This window comes from Pan troglodytes, chromosome 1 (genome assembly GCF_028858775.2).
Source record: "Pan troglodytes isolate AG18354 chromosome 1, NHGRI_mPanTro3-v2.0_pri, whole genome shotgun sequence".
Taxonomy (NCBI): domain Eukaryota; kingdom Metazoa; phylum Chordata; class Mammalia; order Primates; family Hominidae; genus Pan; species Pan troglodytes.
The window spans coordinates 87,853,331-87,876,341 of NC_072398.2; the positions used below are offsets into that span (position 1 = coordinate 87,853,331).

The following is a 23,011-nucleotide window of genomic DNA, read 5'->3' on the forward strand; positions in this document are numbered from 1 at the left end:
TTCAAACCCCAGTATCTGGCTCTACAGCCTGTGGTACATTACACCATGTTGTCCAACAAGTATAGCTCTCAGGGTTACATGGTTTGTTAAAGTGGTTAAAAACCCCAATCAAAGGCCCGTGGAAGTTCTTAAGCAGGGGTAGGTTATGCCAGAAAAAAAGTAGTGGCTATTCAGCTAATTTTCTCACATTTACTCAGTCTTTCCCGTCTCTAAAATAAAAATGAATCTAAGTTCCAGAGAAAACAAATGGGGGCAGTGTGAGCCAAGGAAGTGAATAATAATAAGCAGAAGAGAAAGGCAGCCTCTGCTCATTGGTAGTCCCAGGAGGTCGGCCTTCTGCAGTTGCCAAGCAACGAGTGTAAACAGCACAAGATCATGGCCACTAACTACAGTGCCAACCAGGTAAGTTCCCATTCTCCATTTCTTTAACGTTTACTTTTGTTTTTCAGATTCTATCTTTGGACTGTCCCCTCTCATAGGATTCTGATCTTTGAACAGATAGCTGAGAGTGGAGTGAGATAATATTTTACCTCCTCAGGGATAGAGAGAGCCCAGGGGCGATCCAAAGGTATCTCTGGGTTAAATTTGTAGGGTGTAAACCAGAAGTTGGCAATTTTTTTTCTGTAAAAGGGTGGAGTGTAAAAATTTTAGGCTTTGCAGGCCAAGTGGCAAAGTCAAAAATATTCTGTAGCTACTTGCATAATTAAAGAAAAACATTTTTCCATAACATTTTTGACAAATTCAAAATATAACTGAGTACAATTTTTTGTACTACTAATGAAAATAATGGAATTTTGGGGGTTGAGAAAACATTTCACTTAACTGGGATTCAAAGTTAGTGTTCCATTTGATTGAATCAACTGTAAATGTTCATTTATAAACATCACCCTTACTCTCAGGCCATCCCCAAACAGGCAGCAATATGGATATGGCCCATAGGCCATAGTTTACCAACTCCTGATCTAGACCAGTGCTGCCCAACAAAAAGAGTGCGAGCCACAAATGTAATTTTAAATTTTCTAGTAGCTACATGAAAAAATTAAAACATAAAATTTAAATATATTGAATTTAACCCAATAAATCCAAATATTATGTCAACATTTAATCAGTATTTAAAAAATTATAATCAGACATTTTACGTTCTTTTTTTGTACTAAATCTCCAAAACCTGCTGGGTGTTGTAGCTCACGTCTGTAATCCCAACACTTTGGGAGGCTGAGGCACAAGGATCGCTTGAGGCCAGGAGTTTGAGACCACCCTGGGCAATATGGTGAGACCTCATCTCTACAAGTAAATTTAAAAATTAGCTGGACATGGTGGCATGCACCTGTAGTCCCAGCTACCTGTGAGTCTGAGGGAGGAGGATCGCTTGAATCCAGGTGTCCAAGGCTGCAGTGAGCTAGGATCATGCCACTGACCCCAACCCAGGTGGCAGACCAAGATCCTATCTCAAAAAAAAAAAAAGAAAAGAAAAAAACTTCAAAATTCAGCATATTTCATATTTATAAAGCACCTCAATTTGAACTAGTCATATTTCAGGTGCTCAACAGCTCCATGTGGCTCCCGGCTCCATGTTGGACAGCACACATCTAGACCAAACAAATTACACCCTTGTCATAGTGATTTAAAGCCTACATGGTTGGTCAGGCCTTTGGTCTTCAAATCTAAAGAATTGTGCCTAGTCTTCATTTCCTGGGTTTGGGGCCTTGAAGTCTCATAGGGCTACTTATCTTTCTCTCCACAGTATGAAAAGGCTTTCTCATCCAAGTATCTGCAGAACTGGTCTCCCACTAAGCCAACAAAAGAGGTATTCCATGTTCAGTGCACCTACAAGATAGCCTCATGCTCTCCCTGTCAATTAACTCCTTTTAGCATTCTCTAAACTCCCATATTCTTCTCTGACCAAGCTCCCCAAATACTTCCCTTTTTCCCCTCACAAACCTTTATCTCTCCCACTTGTACCCCAGAGCATCTCTTCTCATGAAGGCTACACTCAAATTATTGCCAACGATCGTGGTCATCTACTGCCTTCTGTGCCCCATTCCAAGGTGAGATACTATCTTCACTCCTATCAAGAAAGGCAAACAATTAAGGCACAGAACTGGGAGATGTGCAGTCTCTCACAGCCATTATCGGGAAAATTAAAGTTTAATCTAATTCATGTTGTAATGTGAGAGCCCCTGAACTTCCGGCCAGCTTACCCAGCAGGATAGAGTTGTGTTTAGCACCCTTCAGAAGTTCTTAAATTGATCAATGATCTGTATAAATGAAAGCCTTCAGGTGATGACATTTGTGCAGTGGGTACTCCTTTGCCACACTCAGCCTAAGGATGTGGAATTTAAGTTGGCAGAGTAAAGGGGATGAAAAAATTAGGCCTGCAAAGCCTAAATGAGGGAGGGGGATAAGGAAAGGTGGGAAGATTACGCTTTCAGTCTTGTTTCATAACCATGCATTCCTAAAGGTAAAGAAAGGAAATAATACAAACAGAGGTCTAAGTCAGTTACTGGGAGTGAGAAGCCCTACTGAGGAATCCCTTTTCATTTTTAGGCAAATCCTTGGGGTTCCTTCATGGGCACCTGGCAAATGCCTCTGAAGATACCCCCTGCTCGGGTGACCCTGACCTCCCGTACAACTGCTGGTGCTGCCTCCCTCACCAAATGGATACAGAAAAATCCTGATTTACTCAAGGCCTCCAATGGGCTGTGTCCTGAAATCTTAGGCAAGGTATCTATTCTTCCCATCTAACCCAAAACCCTGTTGTCTCAATTTCTTTTCAACCTCAAAAAATGTCTATTGTTATGCCACCACTATCCCAGCATGGGGGACCTCTAACCAATTTGTCTTATCTTGACTAGTCCTTAATCACCTTCTGAGGCCTGAAGGGATGGGCTAAGGACATCATACCCCCAACAGTAGAAAATGATCTAATCTCAAGGTGGGGGAGGGTGGTTAGAGAAATCAAATTTAACTTTTCTTATTTGAAACTTGATCTACTGCCCATGGTATGGGGAGAAAGGGAGTTAGAATCCTGAGGTGCATTAGGAATGATCCGGGCCTGACCAGAGACATGACTCTCTCTCTCACTCTTATCACTGACAGCCCCATGATCCAGACAGTCAGAAGAAACTCAGAAAGAAGTCTATCACAAAGACTGTACAACAAGCACGAAGTCCAACCATAATTCCAAGCTCCCCAGCTGCCAACCTCAATTCCCCAGATGAACTCCAAAGCTCACACCCCTCTGCAGGTCATACTCCAGGTCCCCAAAGCCCAGCCAAATCCTAAGAGCCCACCTGGAAGTCCACGTATGCTAGAACTCTGGGCAGGGCGTAATCTAGCTGAGGTCCAGAAATACAAACCTGGAACTTCATATGGACCAAGTGGCCACACACTGAAAAACCCATATAGCGACTGAGTGAAATAAACAAGAGCCCCCAGTCAGAACTGTGAAACAGGGAAATTTTGGGGTGGGAGTAAAAGCAAATTTGGAAAATAAACTTTTTTTGTTGAATCTTTTACTGATCTGGATTTTCCATTCTTGCTATGGCTGCCTCTTGTAACACAATTAGGAGAAGGAAGGTAGGAGAAAATAAAGTAGGGAAAAGAACATACAGTGGTTTGGGTGGAACACATTTTTACAAGAATTGAGTCAGTTATACTCCAGAAATGACCAAGAGAAAGTTGGTCTGAATCATGGAAAAAGGGCAGAACCTCAAAGAACCAGTCCCTCAACCCTACCCACTCATTTTTTATCCTGAGCATGCACAACTAACAACTACAAAATCAGAAATAGAATTGAGTAGAGTATGTATATGTGTGTTTGGAGAAGGTGGGGAAGAAAAGGTAGGGAAAACCAAAGTAGAAGATACTATGCTTGTGTAAGACTTTCTATCTAAGCCCAAGTACAAATATAGTTTGAAAATTGAAGATATTAAAGTGACTGGAAGACAGAGAAGAAAAAGACAGTAAGTAGAAATTTAAGGCAGAATAACAAACATGATGCTCTGTCACAACCCCCACCCACCCACTACCATGCTTCAATCACCCAAATGGTATGAAACCACCAAAAAATTCAACTGCCCTACCCATTTTCCAGCCTCTAACAGCTGTTTATCATTGACCCCATTTTATATTTTCCTGGCACTGGCTGTTAAATTTAATGCCCTTGCCAAACCTTTCCCAGTCCCAATGACAAAGTGTTCTCTCATGATCACTTGTCTCTCATTCCAAGGACAAAGTAGAGAACAGCTGGTTTAAAATGGAGGAAAGGTATAAGGACTTCCCAGGGCCCCTCTAGTAAAAAGGGAAAAGCAATCATTACTTAAAGCCAAATACTATTTGGGACCCTGAATGAAGACTGTTAAAACAGCAGGTCCCCACCTTAACTAAGGTCTTCCTATCCAATTGACACCAGCCAGTTAACATTTCCCCTCTTCGACCCACAGCTTTAACTGGCTGGCCAACAACTCAAAGTGACAGACGAGATAAGTCTCTTATTCCAGAGTTCCCAAAAACTATCAAAACAGCATGCCTGCTAAAGCCTGGCCTATATGGATTTTAAAAGCAGCAAGTTTTCTCATTAAATTATACATTTTTGCCAGGTTTTCAACAATCCCTTCTTTTTTTTAAAAAAAAAAAATCTCTATGCTTCATTCACCCCAAGCCTATAACCTCAGGTCATCATCCCCTAGCTGTCACCAACACTGGTCCTCTGTGCCCCTCAATGAATCATAATTTGCTGAACTGTACCATGAAGCTTATAATCAGTCCTTAATGGGATTTTGGTGCCTATAACCCAAAAGCACTCTACATGAGTCACTTCTTTTCTTTTTCTCCTTCCTTCTCTGAGGCTTCTCTGTGATATTTAAATCTCTGGCTAAGTTCTATCTGATTCCCTGAAAACTTTTCCAATGATGAGATGTAGGAGAACTGTTTCCCTCCTGGTAAAGGTCAGATTGCGGGGAGAGGGAGGATGTAAATGCCTGAGACCCGAGGGAAGAGGAGGAAATTGGTTCCTTCCCAACAGCCATTTTCTTGGTTTCTCTAGATTTCAAGGAGAGTCAAAGATAAAATGAGTATTTAATTCAGTTTCAGAAAAAAAGGGTACATTACTTCGATGAGAAAGCATAAAATTAAGAGGCTTTTCTGGAAATCCAAGAAAAAGAAATAACCATTAATATGTTCAATGATAATTTTCTGGATCTTCCTCGTGTCCAAAGCTATATATTTTCTCCTCAAAAGCAGCTGCTCCAAGAACTAACTAGCCCTCTTTATCTCCCTCTAGCTGGGACAGACTAATTCCCCTCCACCCCCACCTCTCTTCTTTCAATAACACTGTGTAGGTGTTAATGGCCTGGGCTCTCACCAATGAAGAGAATTGTCCTTTAAGCCAGCAACCCACAGGCAGTGGCACCCAAAGCCTCACCAACCCACCCCCCTCCCCGGCCCGTCCCCAGGGCAGAAGTCACAGAGCTGGCATTGTTTCCACTGTCTCAGGATGAAGGAGCCAAAAGCTGACCCTCAGCACAAATCAAAGCCCAATATGGAGAGAGAATAACTGCTTCTAGGCCGAGAGTAGGCAAGCTGTGGTCAAAAAAGGGGAGTTTTTGCAGCCACCTCATCTTTAGAAACAAGGGGAAAACTAGACCCTTTTCCACTATTATGGTCTACCAGGTACTCTACTGCTCCAAGGAGATCTGAAAATACAAAAGGATCTAAACAAATAAGGAGAACTTTTCCCAGGCTGGAGATAAGAATGACAAACAGAAAGATGGGTGAATGTAATAATGTGTAGGAAGATGATGCTGGGAGCCTCCTTTCTTCACATGGCTGCCAGCCCCATAGAGGACAACACAGTAAGAACCAGGACAACCACTCCAGACTGGTATAGCTGGGGAATCTTCAGGCCTTTTCCTAGGTCCCACATCTGTGGACAAAGCAAAAAAAAAAGGAATTTCAGTAAACAGGACATTAACAGTTCCTGTCTCAGAAAGTAATTCTACATAAAGGAATAGATATCTCCTCTCAGCATGATTCTAGAGAAAAGCGCTTCTACCCTTATGCCCCACCTTTACCCTTCTCAAAACCCACAGTATGGAACCTATTATCCACTTATTCCAATGACAGAAAATCAGGTTCTATTGTGTGGTGATGGTAGGGGGAATGTTCTCTAGAATGCCACAGGCCCCATACGGTATACAAAAGCTTCCAGAATGAATAAATACAACTTTTCCTCAGGACCACACATCTAGATTAATGTTTCTCAAGGTGTATTCTTCCAAACACTTGCTCCTCAGAATGTTGAAAGCCATTGTATGGGCCAAAAAAAAGTTCTGTGGTCATACAAAGTTCATAAACATTTAACTGCAAGACTTTCTAAACAGTTTTTTTTTTTTTTGAGACGGACTCTCACTCTGTCGCCCAGGCTGGAGTGCAGTGGCATGATCTCGGCTCACTGCAAGCTCCACCTCCCAGGTTCATGCCATTCTCTTGCCTCAGCCTCCCAAGTAGCTGGGACTAGAGGCGCACGCCACCACGCCTGGCTAATTTTGTTTTTGTATTTTTAGTAGAGATGGGGTTTCATCGAGTTAGCCAGGATGGTCTTGATCTCCTGACCTCGTGATCTGCCCGCCTTGTCCTCCCAGAATGCTGGGATTACAGGCGTGAGCCACTGCGCCCAGCCTCTTAACAGTTTACTAATGCACACTGTGAATCTCCAAAAGAGAGATATAATATGCCTGATTTCCTAGATACAGTCAATCTCAGAATCTTTTTATAGAGGGAAACTCTGTTTATCAGAGGACTAGTATTCTAAAGGATACTCTGAGATCTAGAACACTATTTGTCAATTTTGTTTTGACAAAATTAAAGGTAAGAAATACCTTTAAAACTGGAACCCAATAGATATGTATATATAATATAGCAAAAGTTGATAAAACAATATTTACCATTACTGAGTGGTGCCATATATATACAAGTATATATTTATATATTTTATATATAAATAAATTTCATTAAAAAACATATATTTTTTCCTTTTTGTGGAGAACGGGGTCTCATTATATTGTTCAGGCAGGTCTTGAACTCCTGGACTCAAGCTATCCTCCTGCCTCTGCTTCCCTAAAAGCTGGCATTACGGGCGTGAACTTCTGCACCCAGCCTCTCCAGTGGCGCCATCTTGGCTCACAGCAACGTCAGCCTCCCAGGTTCAAGCGATTCTCTTGCCTCAGCCCTGCCAGTGGCTGGGACTACAGGCGCATGCCACCATGCCGAGCTAATTTTTGTATTTTTAGTAGAGATGGGGTTTCACCATGTTGGCCAGGCTGGTCTCGAACTCTTGACCTCAAGTGATACACCCTCCTCAGCCTCCCAAAGTGCTGGGATTACAGGCATGAGCCACCACGCCCAGCCCCAGCCTATATTTTCTATTCTATTTAAATTTCTTTTTTTGTTGGTAGCATGCCACTAAATTGGTTTTCTGCCAATTGAGTTAAAACCCACATTTCTTTTTAATATTGAAAAATAGAGATAGACTCTTGTTATGTCTCGCCCAGGCTAGTATTGAACTCCTGGGCTCAAGCAATCCTCCCGCCTCAGCCTCCCAAAGTGCTGGGATTACAGGTGTGAGCCATCTCACCCAGCCCCTACCCCACCACCCGCCCCCACTTTTTTTTTTTTTTAATTTTTTGAGACAGGGTCTCACTTTGTCACCTAGGCTGGAGTGCAGTGGCACAATCTCAGCTCACTGAGGCCTTGACCTCCCAGGTTCAAGCAATCTTCCTGCCTCAGCCTCCCAAGTAGCTGGGACTACAGGCACCCATCACCATGCCCAGCTAATTTTTTGTATTTTTGGTAGAGATGAAGTTTTGCCACATTGCCCAGGCTAGTTTTGAACTCCTGAGCTCAAGCAATTCACCTGCCTTGGCCTCCCAAAGTGCTAGGGTTACAGACATGAGCTACCATGCCCCCAGCCCCACATTTAACAAAACACTAATTTTGACTCTCTTGTGTCTTAGGGATATTAACATATTAATATTACATTATAAGTCACTAAATGAGCCCATGGGGCAAAAGCAGTCTTCATTTTCCACACTTCCCACATACATGGCGCCTTAACACACACATACACACATACACCCACAGTCTGAATGTAAAACTGCCTAAATTAGGAGTCAGTTCAGAGAAAAGATGGAAGCCCAGAAAAAAAAAAAATCAAGATGAGAAGATGCCTCCACCTCAACCCTCAAATTGCTTCTAACTAGGAGATTAGGAGTCAAGCAGATTCCACAAAGAGTTGTTTTGCTTAAATAAGGACAATGTTTTATAGAGAGTGCGTCCTACTGGGTAGTGGTAGTAGGCAGGGATATTCCCTAGAATGCCACAGACCCTATAACATCCTACTCTTTCACTCCTCACTCCCCCATTAGATCTTCTGGCAAGTAAACTATCAAGTTCAGAGGCCAAAAACTACAGACTGTCACAGAAAACACAAAATCCTGTCCCACACTCACAGCCAGTACTTGCTAGAAGAAAAAATAAAAGCAGACTTAAGGACCTTTAGGTTCTTCACTTCCCTCAACAGAAAGATTACCATCACAGGCAAGAACCAGGGCAGAAAAGCTCTAAGTTCTGCAATTTTGTAAAACCTCCCCTCTCTTACCCCCATACTGAGACAAAGAAATATAGGGCAAGTCTCTCTGCCTGAGCCAAAATATGAACAGAGGAAGCTGATCAGCTGATTTTCTTTACAGAGCTTTGTTCTGTGGAATAGGAAGTCATTAATGGAAATGTCCTCCCTCTCTACTGCCTCCCCCTCAGGGAAGTGAAAAGTCATTTTAAATCAAACTGAACACTGCCCCAGGGAACAGCTGATACAGACACTTAATTTAATAAGTCATTTAGTCTCTCATTTTTTTTATTCCATTAAACTGTCTATTGGACCAGACTGAAATCCAGAAAGTGCTTGTCTCTAAGGCTATGATTTGGAAGTAATAAAAAGTCAAATTAAGGCAAAAGCATCCATCTGACAGTTGACTCAGATTCAGAAGTAATGAAAATACAGAAAGAACTGAATTTTAATTGCCTTCTTGGAAGCAAAACTAGGGAGACTACAAAATATAAAATCTTTTTTTTTTTTTTGAGATGGAGTTTCACTTTTGTCACCCAGGCTAGAGTGCAGTGGCATGATCTTGGCTCACTGCAACTTCTGCCTCCTGGATTCTCCTGCCTCAGCCTCCCAAGTAGCTGGGATTACAGGCACATGCCACCACCCCCGGCTAATTTTTGTATTTTTTTTCTTTTTGAGACGGAATTTCGCTCTTGTTGCCCAGGCTGGATGGAGTACAATGGCATGATCTCAGCTCACTGAAACCTCTGCCTCCCGGGTTCAAGCAATTCTCCTGCCTCAGCCTCCCGAGTAGCTGGGATTACAGGCATGTGCCACCATGCCCGGCTAATTTTGTATTTTTAGTAGAGACAGGGTTTCTCCATGTTGGTAAGGCTGGTCTCGAACTCCCGGCCTCAGATTATCTGCCCGCCTCGGCCTCCCAAAATGCTGAGATTACAGGTGTGAACCACTGTGCCCGCCTATGTTTTTTTTTTTTTTTTTTTTTTTTTTTTAGATGGGGTCACTCTGTCACCCAGGCTGAAGTGCAGTGGCACAATCTCGGCTCACTGCAACCTCCGCCTCCCGGGCTCATTCGATCCTCCCACCTCAGCCTTACGGGTAGCTGGGACCACAGGCACACACCACCATACCTGGCTAATTTTAGAAACCAGTTTTGAGCAGACGATGAGGTCACATAGGAGGCAACATGGACAGTTTTCAATCTGTTAAATGATTCCTGCCATGTGCAGTGGCTCGCGTCTGTAATCCCAGCACTTTGGGAAGCCAAGAGTTCAAGACCAGGCTGGCCAAGATGGTGAAACCCCATCTCTACTAAAAAATACAAAAAAAAAAAAATTTTGCTGGGTGTGGTGGCAGGCACCTGTAAGGCTGGCCAACATGGCAAAATCCTGTCTCTACTAAAAATACCAAAAAAAAAAAAATTAGCTGGCCGTGGTTGTGGGCACCTGTAATCTCAGCTACTTGGGAGGCTAAGGCAGGAGAATCACTTGAACCTGGGAGGTGGAGGTTGCAGTGAGCTGAGATTGCACCATTGCACTCCAGCCTGGGCAACGGAGCAAGACTCTGTCTCAAAAAAAAAAAAAAAAAAAAAAAGATTCCTAACCTCAATATTAAAACCTGGAATTCTTGGCACCCAGTTTCTATTAAAGTTGGCCCAATTCTGTCCAACATCTCAAAACAGAAATGCAATATAATGTGTAGATAAGAAAAGGTAATCTATTTGAGTCCTGTCAGAAGCACTACTCTGGGTCAACAGGAACGTAAGAATGAAAGCAGCAACAATGGTTATCTAGCTCATAACTGAATCCCCAGTGTCTACAACAGTACCTGACACATAAATAGGTACCAATTAATATTTATGTCATAAACATACATTCCATGCCTTCAGGGATCTCTTTTAAATATCCCTCTTAAAAATGAAGAGTTCAGCAGGGCACAGTGGCTCACGTCTGTAATCCCAGCACTTTGGGAAGCTGAGAGGGGTGGATCACAAGGTCAGGAGTTTGAGACCAGCCTGGCTAACATGGGGAAACCCCATCTCTACTAAAAATACAAAAAATTACCCGGGCATGGTGGAAGGCACCTGTAGTCCCAGCTGCTCGGGAGGTTGAGGCAGGAGAATCTCTTGAACCCAAGAGGTGGAGTTTGCAGTGACCCAAGATCGCGCCAACTGCACCCCAGCCTGGGAGACAGAGCGAGACTTTATCTCAAAAAATAAAATAAAATTAAATTTAAAAAGGAAGAGTTCACAATGAGACCCTGCAAGTATCTGTGAGGCCTATACCATTGCTCAGCTACACCACCAGCAGGACTGCCAGGTAACACACAGGGGAACTTGTGAACTTGTCTGGCTTTCCCCAAGAGGACTCTGAGTCACAACTAACCTTAAGAACAGCACTAGCTGGGCGCGGTGGCTCGCGCCTATAATCCTAGCACTTTGGGAAGCTTAGGCAGGCGGATCACTTAAGGCCAGGAGTTTGAGACCAGCCTGGCCAACATGGTGAAACCCCCTCTCTATTAAAAATACAAAAATTAACCAGGAGTGGTGGCATGCGTCTATAACGCCAACTACTTAAGAGGCTGAGGCACAGGAATCTCTTGAACCCAGGAGGCAGAAGTTGCAGTGAGCTGAGATCGCACCACTGCACTCCAGCCTCAGCAATAGAGCGAGACTCCACTCTTGGGAAAAAAAAAAAAGAACAGCACTAAACCCAGTAATGAAGGAAAGAATCCTCCCAGTCTCCCCACTCCCTTCACAGAGAAAATGTGCAAATCCCCAATTAACTTACCAAGTGTCGGATCCCATTCCAGGTATGATACATGAGAGGGAAGACGAGTGCAAACTTAGCTGTGTGGATCAGTGCTGGCCCCAGACACAGGGACTTCACGAGTTCCAAATAAGACTCAAAGTTCCCAGGGAGTAACAGGGCCGACATGCCAAAAAGAGAGACCCCTGAGGAGAAAACCAAGTAGCTTGTCACAGCTGCTCATAAGTTACAACTAATATGATACATAAAACTGGGACCCCTGGCACCTCATACAATTCTAAACCATTTTGAAATGGAGAAGATTTTTGTTTTCTTTTTTTCTTGAGACAGAGTCTCATTCTGTCACCCAGGCTGGAGTGCAGTGGTGCAATCTTGGCTCACTGCAACCTCCACCTCCCAAGTTCAAGCGATTCTCCTGCTTCAGCCTCCTGAGTAGTGGGGATGACAGGTGCCCACCACAACACCCAGCTAATTTTTGTATTTTTAGTAGAGACAGGGTTTCACCAAGTTGGCCAGGCTGGTCTCGAACTCCTGACCTCAAGTGATCTGCCCACCTTCGCCTCCCAAAGTGCTGAGATTACAGGTGTGAGCCACTGCACCCGGCCTTGAAAAAGAGAAGATTTAAACTCATGTTCAAGTTTATGATGGGAGATAGACTACTTGGGATCTCATCATAAACTAAATGTGCCATATGTTTTAGTATGTTATTCCTCCTTTCAACATCCGTCTCTATAAAAACTTCACTTGCCAGTTTAGACGTCAAGCCTTGCTATATCATCTAGTTCCATCATCTAACTAAGAAAAGGTAAAAACAGTGTACTCAGTCCAGAGAAGAGTCAGAAAAAAAATTAGGTTCTTTTTTTTTTTTTTGAGACAGAGTCTCGCTCTATTGCCCAGGCTAGAGTGCAGTAAGCATGATCTCAGCTCACTGCAACCTCCGCCTCCTGGGTTCAAGCCATTCTTGTGCCTCAGCCTCCCAGGTAGCTGGCCTTATAGATGCATGCCACCATGCCTCACTAATTTTTGCATTTTTAGTAGAGACAGGGTTTTGCCATGTTGGCCAGGCTGGTCTCAAACTCCTGGCCTCAAGTGATTCGCCCACCTCAGCCTCCCAAAGCGCTGGGATTACCAGCATGAGCCACTGTGCCTGGCCCATTTTTTATCTTTATTTTCTAGTGTTGCTACCTCTGAAGAGAGGAAAAATTTTAAATCATTCAAATCTCTATTACACAAAAATTTAAATTAAAATGAATCAGAGACCTAAATGCTAGAACTAAAACTATAAAACTCTTAGTAGAAAGCATAGAAATAAATCTTCATGATCTTGGATTAGGCAGTGGTTTCATAGATGACACCAAAATCATAAATGACAAAAGAAAAAACAGATGAATTGGATTTCATCAAAATTACTAACTTTTGTGCTGCAAATAATACCATCAAGAAAGTGAAAAGACAACTCAAAGGAATGGGAGAAAATATTTGCAAATCATGGAGGACTTTTATCCAGAATATATAAAAAACTCTTACAACTCAATTAATAAAATGACAAATGGATCTGAATAGACATCTTTCCAAGGAAGATAAATAAATGGCCAATCAGTGCATGAACAGGTGCTTAACATCATTAGCCATTAGACAAATGCAAATCAAAACCATAATGATATAATGTAACTGCTATGTGTATATATTTGGAAGATTATTTCCCTATGTGAAAGAAAAAGTATGAATATTTTAATGTCTGACAGGGCTGCATTATTTGTTGGAGCTCAGTGGCTATTGACCACCAATGACTGAGAAATCAAGTATAACAAATATGAAACTCAAATTAGAAATAAGATGTTATCTTGGCTGGCACGGTGGCTCATGCCTGTAATCCCAACACTTTGGGAGGCCAAGGTGGGCAGATTATTTGCAGTGAGGAGTTCGAGACCAGCCTGGGCAACATGGTGAAACCCCATCTCTACTAAAAATACAAAAATTAGCCAGTTGTGGTGGCGCACACCTGTAGTCCCAGCTACTCAGGAGGCTGAGGCAGGAGAAACTCTTGAACCTGGGAGGTGGAGGTTGCAGGAAGCTGAGATCGCACCACTGCACTCCAGCCTGGGCAACAGAGTGAGGCGTGAGGCTCCATCTCAAATAACAAAACACACACACACACACACACACACACACACACACACAAAGAAATAAGACGTCATCTGTAAAATGGGAATTAAAAAAAAAAAAAGAAAAAAATAAGAGGCCAGTTGTTTCCCATAATCACCAAAAAATATTTTGGGGAAGCAAAAAAGAGTACCCACATCACAACTCCCAGAGACCCTGATTTGATAGTTTGGGATCATTGCTAGAACTGTGGTTTCCAAACTACACCAAGCTGCCCTGGGGTACCAAAGCAAACTCACAGGTCCTACAGGATATTTTACATATTCAAATGAAACACAGTGATACCTAACATCTGTTGGTCATCATGTGAACCACTACTAGCTCAAGGTATTTCAGTTTCAACATTAGATGTTAGGTTTCTTTCAATGATCACATCTTTGCAAAGCTGGGTTTTCAGCAAAAATGAAGTACTGTGTGAAAATCACTGTGGAACAAGAAATGAGGGTGGCAGTATCCAATCTGATTTCTAAGGTTGGAGGAGTTGTATAATATCCAACAGCATATACATCCTATTAGTAAGTAATTATGATTGGCTGGGTATGGTGGCTCATGCCTGTAATCCTAGCAATTTAGGAGGCTGAGGTGGGAGGATTGCTCAGGCCCAGGAATTCAAGACCAGCCTGGGCAACATAATGAGACCCTGTCTCTACTGAAAATAAGACAAAAAATAAAAACAAAAATAAAAAATATTAGCCAGGCACAACGTGAGCTGTGATTGTGCTACTGCACTCCAGCCCAGGTAACAGAGCGAGATCTTGTTTCAAAAACAAACAAAAAAGTATGATTATTTAAGAATGAAATAAAAATATTTTTTTCTTTCCATTTATGTGGATGATTTTGTTTTTGCTTTTGTTTTTCATAGAGACGGGGTCTTGCTATGTTGCTCAGGCTGGTCTCTAACTCCTGGGCTCAAGCGATCCTTCTGCCTTGGCCTCCCAAAGCACTGGGATCATAGTTGTCAGCCACTGTGCCCAGCCTATGTGGATGATTTTTTTTAAAAATGTCTACTCAATGGCTAAGAAATAAATAAGCTGTTTGGATCTAACAAACTAATGAAACAAAAGTGTTAGGTATTTACCTTGACTTAGGAGCACCATGAAAATAATTACTGAAGACACTGAGGTAACCTGAACTCAAACAGTTTGATGAACATTTCGGAGGAAGATATGACTCAAGAGGGTTCAGAGTCTTTGACACTCTGGATAGATGATAAGCTATTATAGAAGACTGCAGGAACCCCTCTTTTGGTAGTTTTGATAGGAAATTCAAAACTATCTTTTGAATTTCAGTGCCAACATAAAGCTCTGAAACTTCAATAGCCAAATATATGCCTTAGATATCTGGGCAAACTCATCCCTGATCTATGCATCAAATAGGACAGCAGGCTCACAGCTGAGTCCCAGGGATGGCCACCCACACCAATATTAACCAACAGAAAACCAGACCCTGATATGGTGTTATCCTAGGATAACACCACCTACTCTCAAATGACCTACGAGAGTCAAAACTCTTGGAAATACTAGGATGTGAATAACAGTGTCTTCAGCTTTTGTTTTCCTATGAATAATACAGAATTATGTCAATTAGTTTAATCAATTCAAAAAGAGAAGACTGCCTCTAAATAAGTCAAATGTTCTCAAAATCATTCTACTACTACATACCCCCACACCAATTTTTTCTTTTTTCTTCTTTGAGACGGAGTCTCGCTCTGTCGCCCAGACTGGAGTGCGGTGGCACGATCTCAGCTCACTGCAACTTCCGCCTCCCAGGTTCAAGCAATTCTCCTGCCTCAGCCTCCCGAGTAGCTGGGACTACGGGTGTGTGCTACCACGCCCGGCTAATTTTTTTGTATTTTTAGTAGACACGAGGTTTCACTACGTTAGCCAGGCTGGTCTCAAACTCCTGACCTCAGGTGATCCACTCGCCTTGGCCTCCCACCCGCCTCGGCCACTTCAGTTTCTTAAGCTCTTAAATGAAGATACTCCTGTTTCTCAGATTATTATGAGGGTTAAATAATTATGTAAATGTTTAGTAGATAATGGCTATAACAATAGTTGTATTTGAATTAGGTATTTTTCTGATGGGTTGAGTCCTTAAACAAAAAACATAAAATGATACAGTCTCTGGATATACATAGAATACTGGTTATTTCTGACTGACGGGATTATGGGCAACTTTTCTAAGTATATAGTTGTATAATATTTTCATTCTTGGTAATATGTTCTTGTAATCAGGAAAAAAAATTTTTTATACAAATCTCTGGGAGGTCAAGGAGATCTGGGATCATTACCAGATTCCAACCCAGATATAATCAGGAGAGAGATCATTTTGGCTGGCTGCCTCACTAATTTTCAAAAAAGGCTCTACTTCTTCAAACAGGAATATTAATCAGTTAATTCAATTGAAAGCTACTTTAGCCAAAGCTTTCATCACTACAAGTGAAAAACATATGAGAATTAAATATGAGATTTTCTGAATTCTCCTCTGATGTTCAGTATATTGGGAATCAGGAAACTCACCCCACTCCTAGAATCTGAGTGCCTCAGAGAGTCCTCTAACAGCTAAACAATTTCAATTGGGAAAATAAAGCCACTGAAGCTGTCCTATCTAATCACTGAGAAAAATTAAATAGTGCTTTTTCTTGACTGCCAAGACCAGTTCCTGCTGGATCCACCCCAGTTAAGTCCTATATATGTTAACTGTGCAGACTGTCAGCAAGTCCTATTGTCACTTCCAGAAGTCATCATAAGCTCTTTCAGACACTTCTTCCTAGAAAGCCCATGCAGATGTCACAGCAAATGAAAAGAAAACATCTAAAAGAGCCTTCATGAAGCTGTCCAACTGATGATTAAAACTCAGTGTGACACCACATAACTGTTCTTTTATTTCCAGTGTTGTCACACTAATCTCTTCATGATGTATTCTGCCCATCTGCTTCCCCATAACCTCTCTTGAGGTCAAGAGTACTCATGTACTGAGGTAAAGTAAAGCATTTCTGAGAAGCATTTTCTCTTCTGGTAAGAGTTTTGCCAGGTCATCCCAACTTGGTAATGCAAGGACTAAGATGTAGCAGTCAGCAGTTGTGAAATAGGAAGGGCTGAGAAGGACTTTTTTAACTACAAATATCACACATTTTCTGAGAGGTATAAGATTAACTATTCTGATTATTAATGTAAATAATAATCACCACCAAGCCTGTATTAGGAATTTCAAATATAGTATTTAATTTTTATAATCCTTAACAGGCATTATTTTAAGTAGAAAAAGAAATGATGATGTAGCAGAGTGAAAAGTAACTACAAGATCTCTCAAGAGATCTCAAAGATGACAAGAACTCTTGGTGCATTTTCTACAGCCCAAGGCCTACCTTCAGGCTTGTCAAAATTACAAGAGACTAAAGTATAGAAGATAGACGGCAAAACCTCTTCTAATAACCAAAATCCAAGACCCAGAAAGCCAAATTAAAAATTAGCAGATTAGAGCAAATGGAGGAACTAATTTTGACAGAAATGTCATTTAGGCCAAGTTGAGGCTGGATAAACCGGAATCACACGTGCACCACACACACTTCTCCACTGACTGGATAATTTGTGCCTTCCAGGTTCAATGCCTCTCTCCTAGAGAATAAACACTGAATATTTGGTTCCTTGGCCTTCTCTTTTTTCCTTTTTTGTTTCTGATTACCCATTTCCCTCTTACTGTCACCACCACTCATCTCATTCTTTGCCCCTCCCAAGAGGCAGGTCAAACCCAAATGCCTAAGGAGCCAAACGGATGTGTGAATCAAGCAGAGTATAAGGCAATTAAGGCCATATAGACTAGTGGTGCTCATAGAAAACTGTTGGAAAGGGGAAGTTTGTATGTTCCACCTAAATGCACTCAAATTCCATTTATTTTCATCACAGCACAAAGAAACAAAGTACATCTGTTGACCAAACATGGCCCACAGGCTGCCAGTTTGTATCCTGAGAAAGAATATAATACTACCAACTGAATTATTGCCTTACTTAATTTCAATCACATTCTGGTCTTATGTCTCTAACACATTTGGGCTATCTTTGATTTTTTAAAAAAATACCTTTATTGGGTATAACTGAAACATGAAAAAATTGTACATATTTAATGCATATGTTTTTATGAGTCTGGAACTTTTGTTGATGTTTTAAGCTACACTACATTACTCAGTGACATGCATAAACTTTTCTTTTTCTCAAATGGAGAGCAAATCATATCCACTGTGAAAGAATTTATACTAGTTTTAAGGTCTCTAAATTCTAACTGTTGCCCCCATACACAGCAAAAAGGTATTATCCAGGCTGAGCATGGTGGCTCACGCCTGTAATCCCAGCACTTTGGGAGGCCAAGGTAGGCGGATCACTTGAGCTCAGGAGTTGAGACCAGCCTGGGCAACGCTGTGAAACCTCATCTCTATTTTTAAAAAATTGTTTAAAAACTAGGCCGGGTACATGGATCACCCCTGTAAACCTAGCACTTTGGGAGGCCGAGGCAGGTGGATCACCTGCAGTCAGGAGTTCGAGACTAGCCTGGCCAACATGGTGAAACCCTGTCTCTACTAAAAATACAAAATTAACCAGGCATGGTGACGCGTGCCTGTAATCCTAGCTACTGGGAAAGCTGAGGCAGGAGAATCACTTGAACCCAGGAGGTGGAGGTTGCAGTGAGCTGAGATGATGTCACTGCACTCCAGCCTGGGAGACAAGAGCGAAACTTGGTCTCAAAAAAATTTTTTTAAACTAAAGAGAAAAAAAAGGTATTATCCAAATTTGTGGACAAAAATACTGAGGCTTGGTGGCAGGTGTGGTGACAAATAACTTTTTCAAGGTAAGGTCTCACAGTTAGTGACAGAGTTAGAATTGAACTCAGATCTGTCTCATTCCAAAGTCTGCACTTTTTTCACTTTTTCTACACTCAGTCTGGAGTAACAAGGATTTCTAAAGTATAACAGATGATATTTAAGAATCAATAACTAATATCCCATCTCATGACAGAAGAAAAACACAGTCATTTTCAAAGCCCATCAGTTACTTTATGAATCTGTAAATCTTTTGGCTTTTCTAGAGAATAGGCTACCTGCCTGAGCAGCAGGTTTGCCTACAAATTCAGGCAATCTCTCACGAAAGTTCTGATTCTTCCATCTGACCCTGTTTTTATTTTATTTTTTATTTTTATTCATTTTTATTTTTGAGATAAAGTCTCGCTCTGTCACCCAGGCTAGAGTGCAGTGGCATGATCTCGGCTCACTGCAACCTCTGCCTCCTGGGTTCAAGAGATTCTCGTGCTTCAGTCTCCCAAGTAGCCCACGTTACAGGAATGTGCCACCTACACCCAGCTAATTTTTTGTATTTTTATTAGAGATGGGATTTCGCCATGTTAGCCAGGCTATTCTCAAACTCCTGGTCTTAAGCAATCCACCTGCCTTGGCCTCTCAAAGTGCGGGGTTTACAAGCGTGAGCCACAGCACCTGGCCTGACTCTGTTTTTAAAGACTACCCAAAACATGCAGGACCATTCTTATATCCATTCAAGCTAATTGTACAATTCATATACAGATACATGAATATCTGTATATATTGGTTCAAAGCTTAAAATATCTGTTGTTTAGTATCTTTATTCTCTCTTCCTAATCTCATGCTTTATGTTGTATGTTTTATCTTGTTATTTATGATTTCCTAGACTCATTCATTATTGCAACTTCAGCTATCTGCCATTCTCAAGGCATGTACCTAAATTCAACTAGACTTTTATAGGAAAAAGTCAAATAGGCTTTTTCTGTCACTATGAAAAATCCTGAGTATTTTTATTTATTTATTTATTTATTTTTGAGACAGAGTCTCGCTCTGTCACCCAGGCTGGAGTGCACTGGTGCGATCCTAGCTCACTGCAACCTCTGCCTTCCAGGTTCAATTAATTCTCCTGGCTCAGTCTCCCAAGTAACTGGGATTATAGCCATGCACCACCACAACTGGCTAATTTTTTTTTTTTTTTTTTTTGGATTTTTAGTAGAGATGGGGTTTCACTATGTTGGCCAGGCTGGTCTCAAACTCCTGATCTCAGGTGATCCACCCGCCTCAGCCTCCCAAAGTGCTGGGATTACAGCCATGAGCTACCGCACCCAGCCCTGAGTATTTTAATCTTTATGGAACCTAAGCAATGTAAGAGTGCTATTTGTCTCCTCTTTCAACCTTTCAAAACATTGCAGGCCAGGCGCAGTAGCTCATGCCTGTAATCCCAGTACTTTGGGAGGCAGAGGCAGGCGGATCACTTGAGGTCAGGAGTTCAAGACCAGCCTGGCCAACATGGTGAAACCCCGTCTCTACTAAAAATACAAAAATTAGCCAGGCATGGTGACACATGCCTGTAGTCCCAGCTACCTGGGAGGCTGAAGCAGGAGAATTGCTTGAACCCAGGAGGAGACAGAAGTGCAGTGGGCCACGATGGCACCATTGCACTCCAGCCTGGGCGACAGGGCAAGACTCCATCTCAAAAAAACAAACAAACAAAAATTGTCAAGTTCCTTTTTAATAAATTCTATTTTAAAGTCAAACTAGTGTTAACATGCTTTTTAAAATTTATATATTAGCCATAAAATCTCTATAGTTAAAATAAATAACTTATTTTGTATTTATCCAGGAGGCCAGCTTGTCCTGTTACTGGAACAAAGAGCACATGAACTTTTAATGGCTTTTCATGGTCTACAGCATGGCAGTCAAAGTCCTTCACCATTTGGCCCACTTTCTAGCCTTATCTTCTGTCACTTCTCCCATAAACATCATTCTTTTTTTATTTTTTGAGACAGAGTGTCACTCTGTTGCCAGGCTGGAGTGCAGTGGCGTGATCTCGGCTCACTGCAACCTCCACCTCCTGGGTTCAAGCAATTCTCCTGCCTCAGCCTCCCGAGTATCTGGGACTACAGGCACATGCCACCATGCCCAGCTAATTTTTGTATTTTTAGTAGAGATGGGGTTTCACCATGTTGGCCAGGATGGTCTTGATCTCTTGACCTTGTGATCCACCTGCCTCGGCCTCCCAAAGTGCTGGGATTACAGGTGTGAGCCACCACGCCTGGCCCCATAAACACCATTCTTAAGAAACAGACCTCAGCCAGGTGTGGTGGCTCATGCCTGTAATCCCAGCACTTCGGGAGGCCGAGGTAGGTGGATCACGAGGTCAGGAGTTCAAGACCAGCCTGGCCAAGACGTTGAAACCCCAACTCTACTAAAAATACAAAAAAAATTAGCTTGGCATGGTGACAGGTGCCTGTAATCCCAGCTACTCGGAAGGCTCAGGAAGAGAATTTCTGGAACCTGGCAGGGGGAGGTTGCAGTGAGCCGAGATCGTGCCACTGCACTCCAGCCTGGCCAACAGAGCGAGACTCCATCTCAAAAAAAAAAGGAAAAAAAGAAACAGACCTTGTCATAATTATCCAATGATCCGGGAGATTTCCAATCCCTACGCCTTTCCATAAAGGAATTTCTCTGTTGGAATGCCCTCCTCTACCTCCTCTTCACAAACTCTCCCGTTCACACTTCTTTCAAGCCTTCTAACTCCCTCAGAGTGCTGTCAACTCTGTGTCCTGAGTTCTGCATCCATGGATTCTGCATCTGTGGATATACAACTAACTGTGGATTGAAAATATTGGGTGGGGGAAATGAATAGTTTTATCTGTACTGAAAACGTACACTTTTTTTTGTTATTATTCCATAAACAATATAACTATTTACATAGTGTTTACATTGTATTAGGTATTATAAGTAATCTAGAGATAATTTTAAGTATATGATGTACATAGGATATATCCAAATACCACATCCTTTTATATAAGGGACTTGAGTATCTGTAGATTTTGGTATCTGAGAAGGAATCCTGGAACCAATCTCCAACAGATAATAAGGGACGACTGTATTTGTTGGTTTCTCCTCTGGGGTCTCATATCTCTTATTAAAAAGCTATCATGGCTGGGCACGGTGGCTCATATCTGTAATCCCAGCACTTTGGGAGGCCAAAGTGGGCAGAACACCTGAGGTCCGGAGTTCGAGACCAGCCTGACCAACATGGAGAAACCCTGCCTCTACTAAAAATACAAAATTAGCCAGGCGTGGTGGTGCATGCCTGTAATCCCAGCTACTCGGGAGGCTGAGGCAGGAGAATCACTTGAACCTGGGAGGCAGAGTTGTAGTGAGCTGAGATCGCGCTATTGCACTCCAGTCTGGGCAACAAAAGCGAAACTCTGTCTCAAAAAAAAAAAAGCTATCACAGTGCATTATAAATATTTGTCTTACTCCTTAGATTCCTCTATCCTTGAGAGTAGAGACTATATATTATCCCTATCTAATTTCTAATGTGTAACAGGAGGTTAATTAGAAGGTGGGAAAAATGAACACTTCTAAGTGACCACTATGAGCAAAGTGATTTACACCGGTATGTTCATTTAGTAAATAAAGATTTTCTAAGTACCTATTGAGTGCTAGAGGGTATGAATGGTAAATAAGATAGATAGAGTATCCACTCTTTGAAGACTTTACAGTCTAATAAAAGACGCAGATTTGGCTGGGCATGGTGGCTCACGCCTGTAATCCCAACACTTTGGGAGGCCGAGGCGGGCAGATTACTTGAGGTCAGGAGTTCGAGACCAGCCTGGCCAAATAGTGAGACCCTGTCTCTACTAAAAATACAAACATTAGCCGTGCATGGTAGTGGGTGCCTGTAATCCCAGCTACCCGGGAGGCTGAGGCAGAAGAATTGCTTGAACCTTGGAGGCAGAGGCTGCAGTGAGCCGAGATCGCGCCACTGCACTCCAGCCTGGGCGACAGAGCGAGACTCCGTCTCAAAAAGAAAAAAAAAAAAACAAAAAAACAAAACAAAAAACAAAAAAAACAAAAAACAAAACAAAAAAACCCAGATTTATAAAAAGTTAGCAAATAAAATAATTACAACTGCCAGGCGCAGTGGCTCAAGCCTGTAATCCCAACACTTTGGGAGGCCGAGGCGGGCGGATCACAAGGTCAGGAGATCGAGACCATCTTGGCTAACATGGTGAAACCCCGTCTCTACTAAAAATACAAAAAATTAGCCAGGCGTGGTGGCAGGCACCTGTAGTCCCAGCTGCTGGGGAGGCTGAGGCAGGAGAATGGCGTGAACCCAGGAGGTGGAGGTTGCAGTGAGCTGAGATCGCACCACTGCATTATAGCCTGGGCGGAAAAGCGAGACTCTGTCTCAAAAATAAAATAAAATAAAATAATTACAACTTGTGTAATAAAAGCTTTGAAAGAAACAACACAGCACAATAAGAACATGAAGGAATAGAGTACTGTAAAACAGAAATAAGGAAGCTTGTACTTTAAATATGGTGGTAAGCAAAGTGCTCTTTGAGTTAACATTTTGCTAAGATGTAAAGGATAAGAAAGAACTAACCAAGCACAGTGCAGCAAGAGGTC

General features: G+C 42.1%; 2 protein-coding genes across 6 annotated transcripts in view; one reads left to right on the forward strand and one right to left on the reverse strand.

Moving 5' to 3' along the window:
• Positions 1–291: 291 nt before the first annotated feature.
• CFAP126 (cilia and flagella associated protein 126) lies at positions 292–3,516 on the forward strand. Its single transcript, XM_016930991.3, has 5 exons — positions 292–402; positions 1,745–1,807; positions 1,968–2,048; positions 2,548–2,724; positions 3,100–3,516. Exons 1-5 carry the CDS (start codon positions 376–378, stop codon positions 3,283–3,285), a joined length of 534 nt encoding a protein of 177 aa, XP_016786480.1. The 5' UTR covers positions 292–375; the 3' UTR covers positions 3,286–3,516.
• A 1,544-nt stretch (positions 3,517–5,060) lies between these two features.
• The window catches only part of SDHC (succinate dehydrogenase complex subunit C), a 50,733-nt gene continuing 32,782 nt past the window's right edge, over positions 5,061–23,011 (reverse strand). For 3 of the 5 annotated variants that reach the window (XM_016930986.2, XM_016930979.2, XM_054687497.2), the window contains 2 exons: positions 11,416–11,579; positions 5,061–5,926 (listed from right to left, as the gene is read on the reverse strand). In XM_016930986.2, the coding sequence (XP_016786475.1) occupies positions 5,822–5,926; positions 11,416–11,579 (269 nt within the window). In that variant the 3' untranslated portion in view covers positions 5,061–5,821. The remainder of the gene's footprint in view (positions 5,927–11,415; positions 11,580–23,011) is intronic. The other 2 variants (XM_009436134.3, XM_001174000.5) reach the window with 1 other exon arrangement.